The sequence below is a fragment of the Polyodon spathula genome, chromosome 4 (genome assembly GCF_017654505.1).
Source record: "Polyodon spathula isolate WHYD16114869_AA chromosome 4, ASM1765450v1, whole genome shotgun sequence".
Lineage (NCBI taxonomy): Eukaryota > Metazoa > Chordata > Actinopteri > Acipenseriformes > Polyodontidae > Polyodon > Polyodon spathula.
This window is the reverse complement of record NC_054537.1, coordinates 14,518,177-14,542,980: the sequence shown is the minus strand read 5'-3', so window position 1 is coordinate 14,542,980 and position 24,804 is coordinate 14,518,177. Positions and strand designations below refer to the sequence as shown.

At 36.2% G+C, this 24,804-nt stretch overlaps 1 protein-coding gene across 1 annotated transcript; it reads left to right on the top strand.

Annotated features, from left to right (window-relative positions):
- LOC121314207 (cadherin-6-like) lies at positions 1-24,804 on the top strand. The gene is made up of 11 exons (XM_041247231.1): positions 1-341; positions 9,915-10,209; positions 13,651-13,770; positions 14,490-14,657; positions 15,590-15,777; positions 16,341-16,594; positions 21,095-21,231; positions 22,013-22,134; positions 23,034-23,142; positions 23,347-23,598; positions 23,833-24,804. Exons 1-11 carry the CDS (start codon positions 117-119, stop codon positions 24,321-24,323), a joined length of 2,361 nt encoding a protein of 786 aa, XP_041103165.1. The 5' UTR covers positions 1-116; the 3' UTR covers positions 24,324-24,804.

Here is a 24,804-nt window from a genome sequence, read left to right as displayed (position 1 = left end):
AGGATCAGTGAAAGGAATAAAATGGCAGTGCCGGTAATACAGCATTTTAAGACACGGGAAATACAAAACTACTTTCGTTATTAGACTCTATATTGTGGACTAAAAAACAGGATACAATGATATTAAAACACTGCCTATTACTACTGCTGTTGGCCTCCTGCCCACTGCTAAGTTTTATGAAAACTCTGTCAGACAGAACTAATGAAGATACACAAGTCAAGGTCACTGGTATATCAGAGAGTGACGAGAAGGTACTACATCGCTTCAAACGTGGTTGGATGTGGAATCATTTCTTTCTTCTGGAGGAGTACACAGGCTCTGATTATCAGTATGTTGGCAAGGTAGGTTTTATTATATCGTATATTGAGGTTTTGTCTACTATATTATATTGCTGAGGGAGTATGTGATAAGATGTTAATTATAATTCAATTTCTACTGGAGCAGAATTCTTGAGGGATAAAAAAAAAAAAAAAAAAAAAAAAAAAGCCTGTCGAACATGAGATTATGACCAGTGCAAAATATTTGAAATATTAAAATAAGAGATTAGGTGGAGCTGGACCCTATGAGTTTAATGGGTATTGCTGTTTTTAAAAATCTAAAGATTTTTTGATCAAGAATGTTTTAAGACTTTAGAAATAAAGACAGCTATTAGAAGTAAAGAAAAGTCTCAAGTAATTTACATTGCAAGTAATAGGCCTATAGCTGGAGTGGTCCAAGATGTAAAGTCTTATTTAGTACAAACCAAGACTTGAGAGTGCATGAGGGAGGAACAGGACATTGTTAGTGAGAAGTAAAGCAAGGTAATCTGCAACCAGTATAATGAGTCCTTCTTATCTCACCTTCCCAAAATGATACACTGCACACCAAGGTTTCCGCACAGGGAGCTGGGAAGAGGTTCAGCAGTGAATGGAGATAGGAATGAGGAGAGGGTGATTCCTAATTTGCTTCTTTTTACTCATCTGTCCTATTGATTCCAATCGATGCTACAATTGCTGGTATAAGAAGCAATTCTGAAAACTGTATTTACATATGTTTTTACCAGGTATTTTGGTAGGCAGTACTGTATTAATCAATTAGATGAAATCCAGCTGATTTCCATTTACACATATATAGGACGTTTGAGACAAAAGCACTTCAGCTATGTGGAAAGATATATATATGTGTGTGTGTGTGTAATGAGAGCTTTACTGTTGGCTTGTCAATCATTTGCTGGACTGGCACAAGATATAGAAATACATTTGTCATAGATATTCCTATAACAAACTATGCAAGGAAACGTAGCAAAAGCTTTAATACTTTTGGGACATAATGTTTTATGTTTACACAGCACATTTTGTTATTACACTAGAGCACTAACAAGCAAATCATACTAGGCACTCAGTCACTGAGAAACTCAACTCAGATATGTTTGTATTCGCACTTAGGTTTATCAATGAATTACTTCAAAGGATCAGAGGTATTTGTTCAAGCACATTTCATTGTATGTTGTGTTTATAATTAAAATAATCCATTTTGATTGAAATTTAGATAGCTCTAATTTTGGTGATCGCTAGTGTTAACTTGTTACTGTATTATTTTAATCATGCACCTGGCCTGTTGGTGAGGTTAAATTTACATGGCAACAGTTAAATCAGAAAGCAGTCAAACACAAAAAGTTATGGGTTTTTTTTTTTTATTATATATTTATTTATTTATATGGGATGAACACACACACACACACACACACACATACATATATATATATATATATATATATATATATATATATATATATATATATATATATATATATATATATATATATATCCACCACTTACACTGTCCAGGATTATTGCGGGCAGCTGTTTATATTTATATTTTCCATTCCTGCTGATTTCAATAACAAAGGCATAGTTTATACCATGTTAAACATTCTAAATATTTAATGCTCTGACAGATCGATCAATCAGCTGTTTGCATCTCGTTATTGATTGCAAACTAACAGGTCTAAAAATCGTCCTGGCACCTAGACAATTTTCTGGTCATCCTTACATCTCTGGGCTAAAGAACATACGTCTTATCTTCCTCCCTGCCAACACAACCTGCATAATCCAGCTCTTAGACCCGTTTTCTGTAGTTGAAGAGGAGTGTGCTGACAGAAATACAACAGAAACTGACACTGACAACACCAAATGGGATGTCAGAAGAAGAATACTTTCAGCTGTGTCACCTTGGCGACCACGACGCTCTGCCTGAAATGGACACCAATGACATAAGAGGTAGTTGGCGCAATGCGTGACATTACGAAAAATGCTGAGAATTATGAGCAGGACCTGGATAACTTGAATGACCAAGAGGAACAGCCATTGATAATGCCGCCGATGTGCGTGCTGTGCTTTTAACACTGCAGCATGCTATGGAGCAGCTTCCACACACAGCCGGAATGGGACATGTAAGGAAAAGTTGAACAAGTTTGGCATCCATACTACCAAAAAAGACTGTCCAGATGTGTATCACAGAGTTCTTCACTGGAAACAATTTGTAGTAATGTACCTGTACTGTAGTGTACTGTATATGTTATTTATTTTACAATTTGTGGTAGGATGGCTGTGTGGGTGATGTCACAGACCAGAAAATATAGGCACACACAAGAACTCTCGGGTGAGTTGCCAATGCGCTTTTATTTTATTAAATCAAATAAAACTTCAAATAATAAACAAAATGGCTCGGTGGCCAAACAAACAAACCACTCACTAAACAAAACAAGTATTGTGCTGGTCTTAACCCAGCTCGCGTAGCAATTGTTTTTAAAGCCTTTATCTCCTTCGCTCTCTCTCTCTCTCTCGTTTTCCATTCAACCCTTTGTCCTTTTTGAGCGGCTAATGCACTTTTATATATACGGCCAAACTAGTAATTATTTATTTCATTTGGAGATGGCCGCATTAAGCACGCGTTTAGCTGAATGGAGAATTTTAACCCCATCCATGCTGCAAAACAACAATAAAACATTTCTTTAAATAACCACAAAACACTCCATTTAAATCATATTGATACACAAATAACACCGGTGGGCATACCCCATCACACACTTACATTAAAAAGTAACTTTTTATTACATTTAGAGGTTTTAATAGGCTTTTTAGCCGCATACACTCTTGTTTGTTTTGATTACTGTACTGGTGATTGGGGGACATTTTGAATGTCAGGTTAGTGTGGGAGGCGCTCCATGCTTATACTGTCCATCACTTATTGTGGGCGTATTTACACAAATGTACACAATCTAAGTGGTGGCAATTGGGTGTGCACCACGTCCGTGCCTTCATCAGGTTTCACCTGATAAACAGTTTCCACTAGGTGTTGCTGAGTTATACATCGAGGAGACCACTGCATCTTTTATGTTTCTCCCCCGTTTAAAATAAAATCTGGGAGTGGATGTAGCAAATGATTTTAACTGGGGATCACATTTCAATATTTTTTACATTCCAATATTTTCCAATCTGTCAGTATAATTTTCCTAACATCATTAGCCGTATGGTTATGTTCAGTTACGAAAGTGAATCTATTCTCAGTGGATTCATTAGTTTTTGACGTTTTTTAAGAGTATCCAACTTTTTTGTTTCTGATCTGTTAAATGCTGTTTCAACTATATATTTTTTGCAGCCTCTAGCCAAAAATCGATTCCTCATGTTGTTAGCTTTAGTTTCATAGTTTAATGTGTCACTACATATTCTCTTAAGGCGCAAAAATTGACCATATGCTATATTTTTGATCATATGTTTAGGATGATTACCATCTGCATGAAGAATCATATTTCTGTCAGTAGGCTTACGAAAGATTGAGGTTTTAAATTTACCATCAGAGTTTATAGAAATACACAGGTCTAAGAAGTGTGTCTCAGTTTGACTATATTCCATAGTAAATTTCAAAGTAGTATCAGTGATATTTATATAATCTCTAAACACCAATAAATCATCTGTAGAACCAGTCCACAATAGAATAATATCATCAATGTACCTATTCCAAAATAAAATATTCTGAAGTAGTGAACTTTAGGCAATGTCATTAATATATTGGCCACATAGTTAAGAATCTATTACAAAGGGACTCATTTTGGATTTTCACTTTGAAGACAATGGAACCTTATGTAATGAAACACTGGACCTCAGTCCTTATTTGTAACAACAGGCTTCTGATTAATTAATAATATGTCATATGAAATAAGTGCAATGGCTGAGAGCTGTAATACTGTATTTGTTTGTAGTGTTTTAAATCTTTTTTTGTATCTGTAAGAATGTATATGTCTGTGAGAGGATATGGCTTTGCGTCGACATCAGGATGGAATGAAGGAAGAATAACAGGCAAAAGGTACTGCAGTGCAAAAAGAAGCTTACGGTGTCATTTCTTAAACAAAAATAAATAAAAGGTTTAAACAAAAACACTTGCTCGCAGAGCCAAAATAAAAGTTTTAACACAAACAAAATCACAGACAACAAATATTATGATCAGGCTTGGCAATAGCCTTCTTTGATCTACTTTTAGTTTTAGATTAATCTCTCCTCACTCGCTCTCGTTTTGCCTCTCGAACAGCTTGCCCTGTTGCAATGTCTTTTACTTGTTTGAATGATTTAATGAATAATTGATGATGTAATATAAATTTATTTAAGTAAGGACTTGTTAATTGATTGATAGCCTGAACTGCCTTTTTATATGCAATTGTAGGTAATTCATGTAAAACCTGGTGAAGGCACGGATGTGGTGAAATGCGTCATTTTGTTTGTATGTTCTTTTAAAAGGTTTGATACTAATAAAATGAATAGACTCTTTTTGGAAATAACAGTGGTCATGTCCATCCGTTAAATGATATGGTGAGCGTGTGGCCTATATATATATCTATCTATCTATCTATCTATCTATCTATATATATATTAGATATATATATATCTATATATATATATCTTATATATATAGATATATCTATCTATTATATATAGTATATATATATAATATATATATATATTATATATATATAAGCCCTAATACCTGATATCTACCATATGTGATTCCACGTTATCTATGTGGTCGCTAATATATAAAGCTAAATAACTGGAGATCTACCAATCATGTGATTCCACGTTGGTCAATGTCAAAGTAAACCAGCGATCGCAAGCAGTTTGATGTAACTTGCAGCATCTGTAGAGTAATGGTTAGAGCACTGTGCTCTTGACTGGAAGGTTGTGAGTTCAATCTCCAGTAGGGGATGCTTTGCTGCTGGTCCAGTTAAAAACCTTACTATATAATTGTATAATTTTCTGTCACAATTGTAAGTTGGCCTGGATAAGTGTGTCTGCTAAAAAAAAAAAAATAATATTAATAATACGCGTTCCTGGTTAGTATTTGGATGAGAGACTGCCTTGCAATAGCAGGTACTTTAAACTTTTCTTTGGAGTTTTACTCAGTGGTGTACGTCTAGGGTATATGCAGGTAAATGGCATTTACCCACTTTGAATTTGGGCAATATATTGTTTACTCACTTCTACTGTCCTGTGATGTGCAAATCCTGTGTTAAAGACAATATGTTTTAATGGCAAGCGTCTGTGTTGTGTTCATAGAATGTGAGTGTAGTGAAGCAGTGACAATTCCGTTCACAGCTCATAATAAAATCCTCCGCTCTGCTCCGCTCTTTCTTTAATTCCACTCCGCTCCCCTGCTCCAGACAAAATGGTATTAAAATATATATATAAAAACGTTTAAAAAGAAAGAAGGAAGAAGAGCTGTCTAACGCGTTGGTGAAGTGCTCTAGGATTTATCAAATGTTCACGTAAGGAATGGGTGCACAACAATTCGTCCAATTCTCGAAGTTTATGACGTCATATATAAAATAAGTAAATAAACTAGCAGTTTTCCCCCTGTCATGTTGCCGATTGCAGATGAAAAGATGTATTGTACATCTGTGCTTTATGTCTTTTTGATGACTGGAAAGGGAAAATTGTAATGTCGGACCTGGTCTGACATAGGACTGCAAAGGGTTAAAGCAAGCGAAAACAAGCGGGTCAGCAGGTTGAGGAGGTACTTGCGACCTGTGTGTGGCGTTCATGTTTTTTACATCTGGTAAGGATCCTGGCAGGGGCATTCCTGACTAGTTGCAGTCGGTTTATGGTGCGTGCTGGGAGACCAACATATAGAGAGTTGCAGTAGTCGAGTCCAGAGAAGACAAATGCATAATAAAGTATCGCCGCATCCGGGAGGGAAAGAGGGACAGACTTTGGAGATGTTTTGATGGTGGTAGAAGGAATATTTCATCACGGAGGAGATGTGGGCATCAAAGGAGAGGTTGCTGTCAGAAGTACACCAAAGCTTTGTACTGTGGGGGAAGGCAGCAGCAGACAGTTTCTGAGGTTCAGAGCAGCAATATTGAGATTTTTAAGTTGAGTTATAGATCCTGCAAGAAGGAGTTCAGATTTGTAGTGTTCAGCTGAAGAAAATTGGCGATGTCTTGAATGCAAGCCCAGAGCCAGACCATGGCAAAGGGGCTTCCAGTGTTGAGTTTTAAGTAAAGCTGGGTGTCGTCCGCATAGCAGTGGAACATGAGGTTGTGTTGGCGGATGAGATGATCTAAGGGAAGCATGTAGATATTGAAGAGAAGGGGCCCAAGAACAGATCCTTTTGTGACACCACTGCATCCAGCATAGAAAACAGACTGCATGCGTCCGGATAGGTAAGATGACATCCATGAGAGATGGGTTCCAGAGATCCCAGCATACTTCTGAAGGTGGTCAAGAATAATTCATTGATCTATGATATCAAAAGCATCTGTTAGGCTAAGGAGGACAAGCCCAGAGGACGAACCAGCTTCAGCATTAAGCAGGAGATCATTCACAATTTCAGTCAGTCGGTTAGTCAGCCAGGGGTCCAGGGAGCATGTGGCAGTAGTTGGTTTCAACAGTAAGCCAGAGACATCAACAATGGAGAGAGGAGAGAAAGAGGAGAGGACAGGAGTGGCAACTGGAGGAGATGTCGTATGGTCAGTGGAAACTTAAAATAATTTATAGCCGAACTACGCCACTGTAGGTATTGCACCTTCAGAAATATATATATATTTTTTTTTACCAAAAGACGCCCAGGTTCTTAGTCTCAAAGCTACTCAACCAACTGAACTAGCATTCAACAGGGTCAAGACACAGGAGTAAAATACAAGTCACTTTTATTGTAAGATCAGCAACAGCAGATAAAAAAGTAAAAAAATAACAAAAAGCAATCATATATATATATTTTCCTTCTTTTAACCATGGCAGCCCCAATCACTTCATACCACAGCTGCTTTGTTCACCTTTTTAGCCTTATCTCTCACTATCTCATGCTCCTTCGCCTTGTCTCCTCACTCACTGAAAAAGGCAGTGATTTTTATATCCTGAAAACATAAGTAACTGACGGTGCTGCAGGTGTTAATGAAGGGATTCATTATCTGCATGCAAGTGTTTCATAGTTTGCATTTGCACGAGAAAAGTCTTGTTAAAGGTAGATAGGGCACATAGCTGTCTATTTCTTGTAACTTTAATGTGTAGAATTTCTACATTTCCATTGGGGTATGTAAACTTTTTACTACAATTATATATATATATATATATATATATATATATATATATATATATATATATATATATATATATCGACAGAGAGAGAGAGAGAGAGAGAGAGAGAGAGGGGGGGGGGATATAGATAGAATAATAGATGGGCTTCAGTGAGTTACAGGAAAATAATTCCATCTTCGGTTTATATGACGTCATAAACTTCGAGAATTGGACGAATTGTTGTGCACCCATTCCTTACGTGAACATTTGATAAATCCTAGAGTACTTCACTACCGTGTTAGACAGCTCTTCTTCCTTCTTTCTTTTTAAACGTTTTTGAATTGGCTTTGGGACAGTGAACACATGTGATTGAAAATTCCTGGAAGCGCGGTCCTATTGAGCTCAGTCTATCAGCGTCCCTCCCTGTTTTAACCATTGATATATCTTCCACGTGGGAGGTGCACAGTAAAAGGAAAGGCAACAATAATACATTATGATAATGAATCATTTTCTCGCAGGATAAGATTAGACAGAATTACATTGAATTGTGACACAATGGGCTAGCTGACTCTGACCCAGTTTCTGAATGGGTTGTAGATCAGATGTGCTGGTGTGGCAAGTCTAGTTTTGCCTGGGCCAATCTAGTTTTGACAAGGGCTTCTAGGGGAATCAGAAAGTTACCACTTTTTTTCAACACTTCTAGACGACTGGGCAAAACTCATTTTTTCAACAGTTTTCACTGAATTTTGGGTTTCATCCAGTCGTCTTTTTCAAGTTCTGGGCCAATCTAGAAGTGCCAAAAAAAAGTGGTAACTTCAGAATTCACCCAGAAGCCCTTGGCGAAACTACCATCAATAAAACAAATCGCAGCTTGTGGCACTAGTAAAATACATTTAGTCGCCTGAAAACATGCAAGGCCAAATGAAAGAATCACGGAAAAAGAAATGCATCCATTGACATGAACTTTGTATATCCTACTTAAACATAAAAACTCACTTTTCACCAACACAGTTTTAAAATGAATTAAATCTGCTTTGACTGTAGTAAAAACAGACATATTTTTCCAAGCTGGCAGCAGACATTGAGGATCGTTCTTGTTGTTGCAGAAAATGTAAGTGTGTGTAGCAACACCAAAGCAGATATGAACTGATGTGAGAAGCCTTCCCGCGCACATTCGTTCATATCAGGGGATGTTGTGAAATGGAGTTCACAATGCCCAGACAAAAAAAAAAGAAAAAATTATAATCTGTCTGAAAAAATCATGGCATATTATACAGAAGATATTCTGTTGAAGGGCTGTATAACTCCAGTCCAAGTGTTAGTCATCTATTAATTTATTTTTGAAGGGTGAAAATTTGAATGAATAACTCAAACAGCACTTTTTTTACATTGATGACAGCTGCTGGTCAATCAGCCAGTCACAGAACACAACTGCTTTAAAAGCCAGGGTCATTATATACATTGTTGTGACAGAAATATAATGAGTTCTGGTTGGAAATCTCCCTCTCGACCTGTGAGGGTGCTAAATAGCAAAGGGGGAAGTCTTTGGACGGACTGGCCTAACAGTTCATTTCCTGGGTCGGGAAGTTGGAAAGCCTGGAAGAAGACGAGACTCGTTGCAAGAACATATTGACCCGGAAGGTAAACGAGGTAGCAGCTGCAGGCAATAGAGTCAGCTGCAATCGCTTTCCAAGGGGTAGCATAAAGGGGCCAGAGGATCGTAAATCTTTTCCTTCGCTTAGTTTATATTGAGAAACTGGAAGGCCCATGTGAGATGAAAAGAAAGTATTTTGTGAGTGTTTGTTTGTTTTTCGTGTTGTTAGAAATTGTCTTGTTTGTTAAATCACCAGATGGCTAAACACGAATCCGGAGCTGTCGTCAAGGGCCAGCACAAACACGGATCAACACTGCACTGCAGTTAAAATTGTTATCACCACTTGTTCACAGATATAGCATGTATTATGTTATACTTCACCACCAACACTGAGAGCACTCACTTGCCTGTGTAGACTCACCTGTGTGTGTCTAATTGTGTGTGTTCAGTACTGTGCTTATTGTTTACGGGACTGTAACCCTTGTCACTACTGTGCAATACACATTATTGTGTATTGCCAGCTCATTATTATTTGCTGGCTGGTCATCAGACCATTGGATTAATAACCATTAAACAAACCATTTTACTCGTACTTTGTTGTCTGTTTGTTCGTAGGATTACTGCACCAGCACTGCACCTGCTATACACCTGCTACTAATTGCCACTTTGCCACAATGGTATATATTGTATTCTCAATAAATTCACCTATTGAAATGTAACCTACTTACAATATAATTTTGCTAATGTCATATTTGTTTTCATTCCCAATTTAGTTGCACTCTGATCAAGACAGAGAAGACGGAAGTGTAAAATATGTCCTTTCTGGAGACGGGGCCGGTTCCTTGTTTCTTATTGATGAGAATTCAGGTGACATTCACGCTACAAAGCGACTAGATAGAGAAGAAAAGGCTTACTACACACTCCGTGCTCAAGCAGTAAACAAGAGGACAGGCAGACCACTGGAACCAGAATCGGAGTTTGTCATTAAAATCCATGACATCAATGACAATGAACCAAAGTTTACAAAGAACAATTATGAAGCCAATGTCCCTGAAATGTCTGATGTGGGTAAGTTCAGAACAATTAAAATCTACATATATTTATGTAAAACCTCCAGATATTTGAAAAGTGCAAAGAACATATTTCATAATTCTGCAAACATGTTTAATATTCAGTGTATTTTTTGACAGGTCTTAAGCAGTCTTTTCTCTAAAGCTTAGGGGACGTGTTGAGTGTTGTAACTGGTTAGCACATTCCTCTTATCTGTGTATTGGATGGCAACATGCCAGTGCAGTATGTGTGGCTGTCCACACTTGGTTGCTAAATCACAATGTTGTTTGAACATTTGCATGCATTTCGGATCAAATAGATGTGATCATATTTATGTGTAGGATCTTGACATACACTAACAAGATGCAAAACGATTGAGAAGTCACAAACAATGTAAATGCATATTTATTTGATGTTTTATTTTTTCCTCAATTGAGAGTGGTAAATTTGGGCTGCATCTTAAATTCGAGGGAGTCTTAAATTCGAAGGAATACTGTACTGCACAAAGTATGACAACAAGAAATTCATACTCAATGTAGAGCTTTTCTGGTAATGAAACATATATTTAAGTGCAGTACAGTAGATACTGTACACTTAGTTATCACACTGTTTCATTTTCTTAGTTATCACACTGTTTCATTCTCTTCAGATGTGTCATTTGGTTATACATAAATATTCATTACAAAAGTGTCATTTAAAACATAGTTATGGTTTCGGGCTGGAAGCCACACAACTCAGGACATTACTTACTAAAAAAAATTAATTAACTTCAACGCTGTAGCTTGAAGTCACAAAAGTCAGAAAATGCCATACCACCAATAACTCAGCTGCATCCAGGTTAGACTTTTAGCATAGATTCTGAAATGTGATGCGCAGAGTACTGTTCAATAATAAGGAGACTAGTGAAACGCCAAACCTTTGTTTCTTCTCACCAGTTAGGCTCAGAGACAGGCAGGCTTGCTTGCTTGCTTGCTGCATGTCACGCAACATTAAGGTCCAACACAACCACGCTCTGCATCAGCTATAGAAACATTAGGTGACAGATGTAACCCTGGCTCCCTGAAAGAGAAGATGACCACCAACAACCACCACCACAGGTCAGGTATTCACTGAACATTTTATGTCAGAGCTGCCAATAGGCCCCTCTGGGGAGTGACGTGCTAGGTCCCGCCTTCCGAGGGAACAATTAGTCTCTCCACGGAGCTCACTTCCTCTTTAGCATCGAAGGCAGCCAATGCAACCTCGCAGGTTGGTGGTCATCTTCTCTTTCAGGGAACCAGGGTTACATCCGTCCCTAACATTCCCTTTCAATTTGAAGACAATCATCAACAATACCTTTGGGAAAAGTATACCAAAGCCATCGCGAGGGAGCATAAGAGGAGACAGCAGACAAGGGACGTCTCGCAACCGCAAAACAATGGTTACTGGTGCAAGCGTGCAACCTCAAGGACCCTTGTGCCTAATGAAGGCATAGAGGGATCTACCACATTAAGTTGGTAGAACCTGGTGAAAGTATGCAGAGCAGCCCAGCTAGCACTAGTAGATATGTCACATAGTGAGGCTTCTCTAAAGAGGGCCCACGATGTAGCCACCCCTCTGGTAAAATGCGGAGACACTCGTTCAGGTGGAGATAGGCCAGCATTAGTATATACAGTTGAAACTGTGTCCACAATCCAGTGAGACAGCTACTGCTTTGAGTGGGATTGACCCAGGGTCCTTGCATGATAGCAGACGAAGAGCTGGTCACAAATACAGAGCTCTCATCCTGTCAGCATAACACCTCAACAGTTTAGTCTTTGATCCTCCTCCGAAGAAAATGGAGGGGGATGGAAAGCCTCTAGCTCCACTGATTTAAGTGGAAAGCCATAACCGCCTTAGGGAGGAATGCGGGGTTCGTGCGCAACGATACCCTGTTTCCATCGTCCCAGACGCACATACGGGAGCTGTACACCAACAGAGCCTGTAGCTAGAGGTGATGGCTAATAGAAAGGCTGTCTGCATAGAGAGGTGTTTCAATCTATGGAATGAATAGGCCTAAACGCGGCCTTAGTGAGAGCCTCCAGTACATGGTTTAGACTCCACTCGAGAAGGACGTCCCTTCTAGGTGCATGTAACCACTGAGCACCCTTCAAAAAACGGGTTGCTGGGAAATGGACGCCTGAATAGAGAAAAGTCCTGTCAAAGATGAACAGATTTCAATTAAAATGTAGTACTCACCTCAGAAGAGCCGCCACAGTCACATTTTGTTAATTGCAGTGTTTACAGTTTCTTTCTTACAGCATAGAAATACTTCTAAATAAGTTATTTTGTAGTAATTATCATGTTTCCAGTAGGTGCAAACTACCATCCAATGGGTTATTTAACATAAAAGACAAAGTTCTTCTTTGTTATTAACTTGAGCTAAAGTTAATTGGATGGCAAGTTTATAATTTTTGGCAGTAACATTCAAATTGAAAACAAATATTGGGGGTTCATTTTATTGATCGAGATATGCGGTTATTTTAGTACATAATTAAATACTGAAGCGAATTAAATCAAAGTGTCATTTCCTATATGCTGTGTCGAGTGTGGGGGGGGGGGGGGGGGGGGGGAGGAATTTTCTAAAGCATTTTTACCAAATTATTAACTTAAGTAAAGGAAGGGTGTTTATAACAACCATTAAGTATTTTGTTTTAAATCACAATTTAGTTTTAATTAACAGTTTAACAGAAACCAGTCCATCACAGGGCACCACACACACTCACTGAGGGCAATTTAGAATGACCAATCAACCTGAACAGCATGTTTTTGGAGTGTGGGAGGAAACCGAAGTATCTGAAGAAAACCCATGCAGACATGAGGAAAACATGCAAACTCCACACAGACCGACCCCTAGGCCAGAATTGAACCCAGGACCCTAGCACTGTGAAAACCACTCCCTCTCAAATACTAAAATGTATACATGTGACAAAAAAACACAATAAAAAAAAAATTAGGGAAATCACCACAGGAAATTAAGTCAGCAGAGACATTGGAATTTTAGTTTGTGTTGTACATAGGGGAAATGTTAACATATTGAAATGTTTAAAGATTTAAAGAGATAATATCACAAAGTGTTTATGTTCCACAGAAACACTGCCGAGATATTAGCAATTGAAATGGTTTTACATGAAAAGAATTGTGTAACTATAATACAATGCTGTCAACCATTGTTGGTAGCATACTGATTTATCTGAAATGTACATGTCAGGATCCCATATAAAAATATGGCCTCCTCTGCTTGGAGTTCATAGTGGATAATTAAAATATCCTAACCTTTACCCCATTGTGATGAGGTCAGCTTAGGATCCTAACACCCCAAATCGATGGGGGCGTATTTCAATTTCAGATCCTAACACATGCACCTAGGGCCTAAATCAAAAAGAGACAGACACATTGACAATTTTCTCTTAATAGTATTTCACATTTTTGTTTTGGTAGGTACTTTTGTTGTACAGGTTACAGCAAGTGATGCTGATGATGCTAGCTATGGGAATAGTGCTAAACTTGTGTACAGTATTCTCCAGGGACAGCCATACTTCTCTGTTGAACCTGCAACAGGTCAGTGATTTCCTTTTATTTAAGTAGTGTTTTCTTTGGAGTTATTATTGCAAAACCAGGTACATGAAGTAGTTAACAGCTAACATAAAATGATCACAGGTAGAAATCTGCAGAATAACTATTGGAACTGTTGACGGAGAAACAGAAATGTTGTCACCTTGGATACAGAAGAATCTGCCAATGAAACACATGTCATTACACGAAGGTCCTTCATGGCAGATAATGACCTTCAGGGATGGTTGGCTTTCAACCACCAAACAGGCCATTATCTGCCAGTTTTGGGATTGACACATAGGTTATTAATGCTATTAAAAACTGTAATTGAAATTATTTGGGAGAGTTAATTAATGTTATTAATTCTGCTGAACTTACTGAATGTAATAATAATAATAATAATAATAATAATAATAATAATAATAATAAAAGGTTGTTTGAATTTAGATTGTTTTTATTTATTTATTTCTACTTATGATCTTCAACCAATAGACCCAGCTGGGGAAGAAAGCATTCTGTGCATTCTAGGCCAAGTGTGGATTTAAGAATCTAGGTTATATTTACATGTTTTTAAGCATGAAATAAACAATTGCCACTCATACAGATTATTGATGAGTAATGTTGTTTCTCTGGTAAATATATCAGTCAGCTTTCCATTTCATTTTTGACAGTACAAGGCAATGTTTCAGGTAATTAACGCAATCTCAACTTTCATTTGCATTCAGGTATTATTAGAACAGCTTTGCCAAACATGAACAGAGAGAACAAGGAAAAATACCAAGTGGTCATCCAGGCCAAGGACATGGCAGGGCAGATGGGTGGATTATCAGGGACTGCAACAGTGAACATCATCCTCACTGATGTGAATGACAACCCACCCAGATTCATTCAGAGTAAGAGTACATTTATGTTTTTGATGAAAGCCAAGCAACTGGACAACTACCACCTTGTTTAGATTAAAAAGATTATTGTAAAGGTTTTAATGTAACGCACATACAGTTCAATTTAAATGTTAGTTTTCAATAAAAAATGTTAAAAAAGCTGCACTGCTATCCCAATGCGGTTCTGTGTTTGCCAGTATTTATATACACATTAATAAGACAGTTGTGCATGATCCATGCAAAATGCTTTAATACAACAATAAAACAATAACAATAAAACACACTCTATTCACTTTAAGAAACATTCACTGGACATGATCGAGGGCTGAGCAGATGAAGAGACCTCAAGAATTGATAAGAGAAAATATGTGCTTATAATTTAGACTAGAGAAAGGAGATTTCCCTTTGGCTTGAAGGGAGACCAGTCCTCGCAGAGGTGAGACTGAACCGTTCGGTCTCCAAGGCTGGGAAATAACCGATACTTCCCCCAAGGGGGATCTAGAGGAGAGACTGGGAAGATGACAGTTACATTTGGCCAGTGGTTCTCCTTGACTCGCAGATAACCTTCCTCGTGAAGGACTAATCCAGCAGCAACTGGGATAAGGTTGGGAAGTGAGCTTCACTTATCCCCAAGAGGGAAGCTGCTGTGGAGAAGGATGCAATTACAGAGGTGGAAAGGGGAGGAGAGGGGTGGAGAGCAGATGTTATTGGTAGGAGGGAAGTAGGGGAAGGAGCCCTCATTCATGCCCCCCAAATAACACTCACATTTACATAAAGAGATTCATGGAACTTACCATTTTAGCCCAGTCCACTTCCAGTAACCTCATCTGAGTATGATCTAACCCTATTACAAAACAAAACACAACAATCTCATATTGTGTTAAACCTGTTACACAGTATAGGCATTATACAAATAATTTGACTGAATTCTTACATACCAACAGGTGCATACCAACTTAGCACATCAGAGTCTGCTGATATAGGATCATCAATTGGCAGGATTAAAGCGAATGATGCTGATATTGGTAAAAATGCTGACATTCAGTATAGTATCATTGGTGGGGATGGAATGGATGTGTTTAATATTGTGACTGACAGAGCCAAGGGAGAAGGTGTTATAACCATAAAAAAGGTAAATATAATTGATGTCTGTCTGCATGTATTATATTGTGTTACTTAATAAAAAAAATTAACTATCAGTACTTATTTCAAATATTCACTAAATTTCAGAAGATTTAAAGTTATGACACATACATGGTTGTCAGACTGTATGATGATGTATTTTTTGTACCCGTGATGATTCAGAAAGATATTGTTATTGTTTACAATATCTACTGCCGTAACCTGTCTCCTTAGTGTATCAGTGCTCCCAAATAACTCAACCTGTTTATATTGTGTCCATAAACCATTCTAATGCTCAGAAACACTTGTTCCTGTGTTTCCTGGATTTGCCTGCTTGAACTGTAAAGTCCTCTTTGAAATCTATGTTGGATTTGATAAATACCTCAGTGCCCCTTTAAAATACAGTATACTATTTACTGTTTAGTTCTGTTTAGTACATGATTGTTTTATATATGTTTTACATTGTAAAATCATAAAAAATCTAAATATATTTTTACATGATTTAGTTTAGCTTTAGTATTTCGATCAGTGCAAATCACTAAAACATGTTTAATTATATTTTTTTATGGCTAGCATTTGGATTTTGAAAACAAAAGGATACACACATTAAAAGTTGAGGCTGCTAACACTCACCTTGACAATCGATTCCTTCACCTTGGTCCATTTAAAGACACGGCAACAGTAAGGATCACAGTTCAGGATACGGATGAGCCCCCAGTTTTTAGTAGACCCTCCTATGTCATAGAAATACATGAAGATAACAATCCTGGTAGTATCATGGGAGCAGTAACAGCCTGGGACCCTGATGCTGCTAACAACCCAGTGAGGTAAGAATACCATGTTCTATCACTAATCACTGTGTGCATCTTGTGTTTGACAAATGTTACTAAAATACAATGGTGGAATGCCTGAGGCATTAAAAACACTCTCCTACCTAATTAGCATACAGTTGTCCTCACCAACAAGTCCCTTATTATTTTGTTGTGGACATTTTCTGTTTTTCAGAGTAATTTTTAAAATGACTCAAGTGAAGCCTGGAAAGAAAAGAAAAATGTATACAGTTTCTGAAGCTGTATTAACATTTTGAGGTGTAACCTTCCATAGCAGAAAATAGGCCCTATTAACTAGTATTCAGGTAACGCATTAGCATTTTTTTTTATTATTTTTGTTTCAATTGATGCATTTTTTATAAAAATAAAGACTTAAAATAACTTTAAACCCTTGCTTATTTGTATTTCAGTTCATTTGTCTGACTAAATAACTATAAAAAGCTTGCTTAGTTGCAGAAGGAGTCACTGAAGTACAAGAAGAGGGTTAGCTTTCACCCAATCGTGTTTATTTATTTGGCGATGGCGTAGAGTGTTTCTCTGACAAGATGTTGCTCCAGCGCTTTCTATTTTCTAGCGAGGGTGCCTAAGTAACTGGTCTCAGATCTGTTACCGCTGACGGACATAGTTATGCACGCTTGGAATCCAGCGTTGGACAGTTTCTGTAATTTGTGAGGTTCCTGCCTTCCTGCATATTCTAAGTAATATTGTTGCTAGGTAACTCACTCCCATTGGCTCTAGCAAATACCAAACTGTGCAAGAGTTCACAGTACTTTGTTCTGTTTTTTTTGGGGATGAAGATAAAAGGCAGGTGGATTTTCCAGAAATTACTTCTTCAGTGAAACAATAGGGCACAAGCGGTTTCCAGGCTTTTCAAACATGAGATTCTTTGTTCTGTTTGTAGGGATTTTTTAGATTGTTTGTACTTTCATTAAAGGTCATGGCAGTATTTTTAGCTCTCTTTTCATCTGTTTTTATAATAAAGGAATCTGCTGTTAGTTGTCTCTTTCCTTCTTTTTCCCTCCGTCCAAAACTAACTGGACATCAAACCAAACTTTGCTAACAAGCCCTTCAGCTGTGTTAGGGTTTAGGGCATCAGAATGTCTAATTATTTGTCTCTTTCCATTAGTGCGGGGTGAAGATGTGTTTTATCCTGGCCTTTTTGTCTCTGTTTTTTAATCATCCTATTTTTTTTTTAACACATTATTTGAAGTTGTAAATTCTGTTTCAATCATTAAGTTTCAGGAGCAACTTAGTGGGGGATCATTTACATGCCTGTTTATTCTAGCACAGAGCCCAACATAGCTGCTTCTTCCATAATTCTCACCTTTACAATTTCTGACTGTGTCATAGAAATCTTTAACCATTTGCAGTCCATTTATTCAGTGCTTGTCAGGCACATCAGGTCCGATTTATTTTCACACGCGCTGTTTTTTTTGCATGCACTGTTTAATTTTTTTTTTTTCAGAGTAAAACAGGTTTAAAATGCATTGCATGGCAAAAGGGCATCAGTACTATATTGTAATGTCGTACCTGTCCCGACACAGGACCGCAAATGGTTAAGGATATTATGTAACTGTTCTTTTGTAATTCATTTTAAGTCGAAAGGTATACTTTTTTCAGAAAGTTGTTAATGGTTTTAACTGCCCAGTTTGTTTGTTTAGTGGTATAAATTTCATTTTTAGTTTTTTTTTTTTTTTTTTTGAGCATTACATTTTTGTATCTCAGGTTAGCTTTTTCTTTTGTGAATCCATGCAACTTCTTTCTGTAACCATTCTTCAATTGTTATGTGTGCAAACAGTTATGTCTACCTGTATCTTCCATGACAGCAAGGTATTTTGACAGGTAATGTATTTAATGTTGCGTGGCACAGTGATAAGTGGTTAGATCAGGTACAGAGATTTTCTGTTCTTCCTAGTCGTGACATTGTACTGGATATTGGCATGGCTTGGATTACTGGTTGACCAATCAATGTGCAGCATTCCAACATTCCATTTCTAATTAGTTTTAAGTAGCCTGTGTATATAAATCAACAAATAAATACATACCGGTTTCTGTTACTGGGGACAAGTGGATACTACAACCAGCTGTATCAGAGACAATCATATTTAAGTAACCTACATATAAGTATTTATGTGTTTTACGTAGCAGATATGTGTTTGAAGCTTTCATTTTATTTAAGAATATTGTTTTATCTCATCTTCCCACACTGGCAATATTAACAGCGACGTTTAGCATGCCAAAGCAGTATGTTCTCTATTCATAATGCACTATTTTAATTTGTGTAAAATCTTTATCTTTACAAGGTATTTATTTAAATTAGAATTTTGGTAACCATGGTTTTGTTGCATGTTGAAAATGATCAAGGGGTTTCGCTAAATGAGACATTTTTCAATGGCATAAAAAGTTTTTTTTTTTTTTTTTTAAACAAAAAATGGTAAATTATTTTTAAAATAAATGTTAATATTAATCGTTGATTAAAAATCGAATAGTAGCAAGCCTAATTATATGGTTGGGACAAGTACGAAAACTTCATATAACTCACAAGAACACAAAGAAATCTCATTCACAAATGTCTTGTCTTATAAACAACACTTTAAATGATTGTATTCAGACTAAAATTGATATCACACCTACAATCTTCATAAAAGCAGACCTATATGATGTTGACTTTTGCAATAGCTTGGATTTTACTAATCGTTATAAAGCAACAGATTGTATATGGGTAAAATAACAGTTTAGGGATCCGTTATAAAACAAAACAATGGCAAAAGTGTATAATAACTATATTGCAAAAAAAAAAAAAAAAAAAAAAGCCTCATATAATTGGTGAGATAGACAGAAAGACAGACACACAGGCCTAGAAAGACAAACAGACCTGAACTTATATCCGTTATAAGCGATTAGAAACAACAGCACAAAAAACAATGACAAAAGTGTATTGAATACTCTTATTATTTATGATCATAGTCTATAATTGTTAACAGCATAATTAAATACAAAATAGCCAGGTTCAATAACCACCTCTCATTTGTTTTTATCATAATGTATACTGTACTAATAGATATAATTTTAACACAAAGATAGTTTGACCCATATTTCAGAATCAACCAACATGTGAATTTGTTTGTACCAATACCAGATTAAAAATTAACAATGTTAAAATGATATGTATAAAAATACAGGGAGATTCAGACCATATATATGGGGTATGCTATAGCCTACAAACATTACCACTATACCCCCAACATTACGGATCTACAGTGTGAGCAGAATTCTACTTGTTGAAAGCAATAGAGTTCAAATAAGAGTTTCTTGCCAGTAAAATTTGCCCTGGAGACTCAGCTGGGTTACAAAAAATAGTATGTGCTAAGTATAAAGCAATTAGACCTACATACAACACCACATTGCATCGTTATCATAGGCTGCCTACCTGTACCTTTTTTAGAGCCTGTGCTAAACTATTTGCTTTTGCTAGATGGTCAAATGTACGTTTTTGTATGTATTTTACTATACCAGGTGTCCCAAGTGTATTCCTAATTTTAACTTGACCATATTAGCATAGCCCCACAAAATGCTGCCCACCAATTCGATTCAACAACAAAAGTATAGCAACAGCATACCAGTCTCATTTTTTTCTGTTGTAAACATCGCCATCCATAGTACATAATGACAAACCACATTTGTGCTATATGTTTTTCCCAACTAAAGGAGCTTTTTAAATCAATAAACCAAAATATTAGTACTCTCTTTACCCTGTGCCCTGAAGATAACCCTAAATGGGCATGTGTGTATTCAGTTCAGTCAAAGTGTTGAGTATATAGCAGTTTCAAAATTATACTGTAGATGTTTACAGGTTACTTGAATTTAAAAAAAAAAAAAAAAAAAAAAACTGTTTAGATTTATTTTAAACAAAGCTAAAAAGCAATGTTAAGTTGAAGAATTGTTATACGCAGCAGGTATCATTTCAAACTGTGTGGCCGATGTTTTGTTTTTATGTCGAAATAACAATTTGGTTATGATTGCATATGATAAAAAAAGCTCATAAAATACTGGTAAGTTCACGGGTGAACTGCATTTGCATGTACTGTATTTAAAGCAAATTGTTTATATTGTAACGACCCCTGGTCTTTAGACTCAAAGCAGGAGTCGGGATTCAGGGGCTAACTAAACTAATGTATTAGCTTAACAGGGTTTGTATTTGGGTAAGGACCACACCACTAGAAGACATGGTCCACACCCAACAGCGGTTCACATACACACACCCACACTACCAAACCTAGTGGTGCAGTCCCTCCCCAGAACAATACAGATAATGTGAAGGCACAGGACCAAACGAAACAAGACAAACAGACAGGACAAAACTGAAGTCCTGCCGACCTGCACTGACAGGGTCGCTACAATATACTGTAGGCAACCTTGTTTAGTTTATTAATAAGGAAGCAGATAAAAGGGTGATTTAAACATGATTCAATAAATACATCTTTTCTGCTATTTTAGGTATTCTGTAGATCGACATACAGATATGGACCGAATTTTCAATATTGACTCCACGAATGGCTCAATTTCCATATTAAAACATCTTGATCGAGAAACATTGACTTGGCACAATATTTCAGTTATTGCTACTGAAATAAGTAAGTTCACTCCCAATATGTAGAGAGAGAGAGAGAGAGAGAGAGAGAGAGAGAGAGAGAGAGAGAGAGAGAGAGAGAATTAAATAAGGTGGATGTATATATATATATATATATATATATATATATATATATATATATATATGTTGAACTGACTCGCATTAACATTAAAATCTGTTAATTGTGCAATAAGTTATCAATTTATGTATGACTTCAATGTGTCAGACATCCAGAACAGTACACAAACTAGGTGTCAGTGGATATATTTACAATGACATTTTGGACCCAATTTGTACTTTATTTATTTTTTTAATAGTGATGTTGCTAACCACAACTGCACTATATTTTTTCCATATTTTGGAAATGTGCATTTAATATGTGGTACTTTTTTGTTTAACATGAAATGTTGCGAGTAATCCTGACACCCTGGTTACTTGTACATAGACAAAGGTTAGAATACTAGAATCAAAACAAGATATAAGATCACAAGATTAAAATCCACATTCAGCCATATGATAAAGTGTGTGTGTACAATTAATGTAAACGTCCACAGTCCAAAATGAATGGAAAATCAAACTTCGTATATATATATATATATATATATATATATATATATATATATATATATATATATAATATCTGCTAGGCAGAGCAGTTGAATGTCTGTTGCCTCTTATGCCATTGGCAATTGTACAGTTAAGGACATAGCTATTGCTATCTGCCATTGTATGATTTTATATTTATTGCTTATTGCTGAATAAATGTTATAACATTTCTGTTTTAGGTAATCCCAAGCAGACCAGTCGTGTTCCAGTTTTTATTAAGGTTTTGGATGTAAATGACAATGCTCCGGAATTTGCAATGTTTTATGAGACATTTGTTTGTGAAAATGTAAAAGCTGGACAGGTAAACTACTTGTAACGTTGTATATTTTAATTTGGAATAACTTGTATTTTAAGAAGTACAGTACTCACCCGTTATAATGCGCCCCGTTATATTGTGGAATCGTTTATAACACGGTAGGGTTGTGGCTCCCGTTTGCTCCATAATGCCATTACAGTAGCCCTTTTATACTCGTTACAGTCTTGTAACTATGGCTCCCCACTATAGCATTATAAAGGGTGAGCACTATAATTGTTTACCAATGAATTATTATTATTAAGTCAAGTGAACTACGATGATTACTACGGGGGTGCTGATACTTGTACTTGGAATTGCTTTTAAGAAGTATTTATCAGCGGGTATTCAGTAAATCCATTTGTTAATGTATTGGCTGTTCTTTGTTTACATTAACAATTATGTACCATACAATGGCAATTAAGTTATGATTTTAGTGTTTCATATGATTGATATAACTGAAATATCCAACTAGTGCTTCATTTATAAAAACAAAATCTGTAATCTGTTCATGCATTATTTGTTAAGACTGCAAGTTAAAGTGCATTTTAGAAATATCAGCTTTAATTTAGTTTATGTTATTAGCAATGTAATTTACATTGAACAGCCAGGTGATTCTTTTTTTAATTTATTTAATTCATTTTTATTTCTTTTGAACAAAGCATCAAGTGATGGTAGATTTAACTCTTATTCATTTAAGAAACTTCACATCTGTTGATAATAATGCTGTAACTGTTTGTGATTAGATTAGGTTTAGTTTATGTCCATATGTATTCAAATGTATGACTGATATACTGTATTTCCTAAGTAATTATGTAGTTCATAATGGAAATCAAAATATAGTTTTACCAAAAAGTGTCCCATGACAGTAACAGCACATCACTTTGTTCTCATTTTTTAAACCATAGTTGATCCAGACCATAAGTGCAGTGGATACAGATGAGCCACTTGCTGGGCACAAATTCTTCTTCAGTTTAAATACTATGAATCCAAACTTTACAATCAATGACAATGAAGGTAAATACATGTATCTATCAATCAATCTAAAAGAAAAGAGATGACAATTGTTAAAATTGTTTGTGATTTTGTTAGTGAAACATAAATATACCAGTACTAAGTTAAAAAAAAAAAAAAAAAAAAAAAAAAAAACACACAATAAATATGGCTATCATTTTAGAAAATTTGAATTACTGTACAAGACTGATGGGATTCTATTTACAGATAACACTGCCAGCATTTTGACAAAAAGAGGTGGATTCAGTCGACATGAAACAAATACCTACCTTTTGTCAGTTGTAATATCTGACAATGACTATCCTATTCAGAGCAGTACAAGCACACTGACTATCAGGGTATGTGCCTGTGACAGAAGAGGCAACATGCAGTCTTGTAATGCTGAAGCTCTGATCTTTCCTGCTGGTCTCAGCACTGGAGCTCTTATCGCCATTCTCCTCTGTATAATTATTCTTCTCAGTAAGTTATTTTTTTTGTTTCCTATTGAAACTAACAACAGTATATATACTAATATTATACAATTTCAGGATAAAACAACTCATAGCGTAGAAGCAGTATACAGATTTTAAAAAGTCACTGATACATAAATGTTAATAAAGCATGCATGCTATTCCTTTCATGGATTAAAGATAAATGCATGATTGTATTTGAAATATGTTTTGTACATCTACAACAGACTTATGTTTTCTCCAGTTATAGTGGTGCTGTTTGCAGCCCTAAGGAGGCAGAAGAAGAAGGAGCCTCTGATCATTTCCAAAGAGGACGTCAGAGACAACGTTGTCAGCTACAACGATGAAGGAGGTGGAGAAGAGGACACACAAGCCTTTGACATTGGAACACTAAGGAATCCAAAAGTAATGGATGCAAACAAGTTGCGGAGGGATATAATACCAGAAATACTGTTCCCCTTTCGCCGGACATCACCTATTAAGGATAATGCAGATGTTAGAGATTTCATTAACCACCGGTTAGAAGAAAATGATACTGATCCAACTGCACCACCTTATGACTCGCTTGCAACATATGCTTATGAAGGAAATGGATCCTTAGCAGAGTCTTTAAGCTCAGTAGAGTCAGCAGCAACAGATGGTGACCAAGATTACGATTACCTTAGTAACTGGGGACCACAGTTTAAAAAACTAGCAGATATGTATATTGGAAAAGACAGTGACAAAGACTATTAGTTTAAATGTGAAAATAACAAAGTGAAGTGTTATTTGGAAACTTTAAAAAAAATGTGCAGACTTGAATATTGTTCAACAAGAAACCCATTTTTCACTTTCTCTTTTTTTTACCTAATGGTTTAGGACTTTTGTGAACATGCTGTGGAAAATGTGTCTTGTATCTAAAAGAAGAAAGGTAGTCGTATTATATATACCAGTGTTTAAGAAGAAAACAAATACACCATTCTTTTATTTAAGTCTGGAATAAAAACACATGTATAAAAAATGACAAACTTATTTCATCCTTTTTTGTTTTATTATATGGTATAAAGAATTTTTTTATGTAAAAGATTGGTAAGGTTTAGTAGTCAAACTGTTGTTTAAATTAATACCTTGATGTATACAATGTTGGAGACTGTGTAACCTGCAGATAAAACGTGTAACATGCATTATACGGTACATGTTGTTTGAATGCTGAGTCACATTGTTTTTTTATATTTAT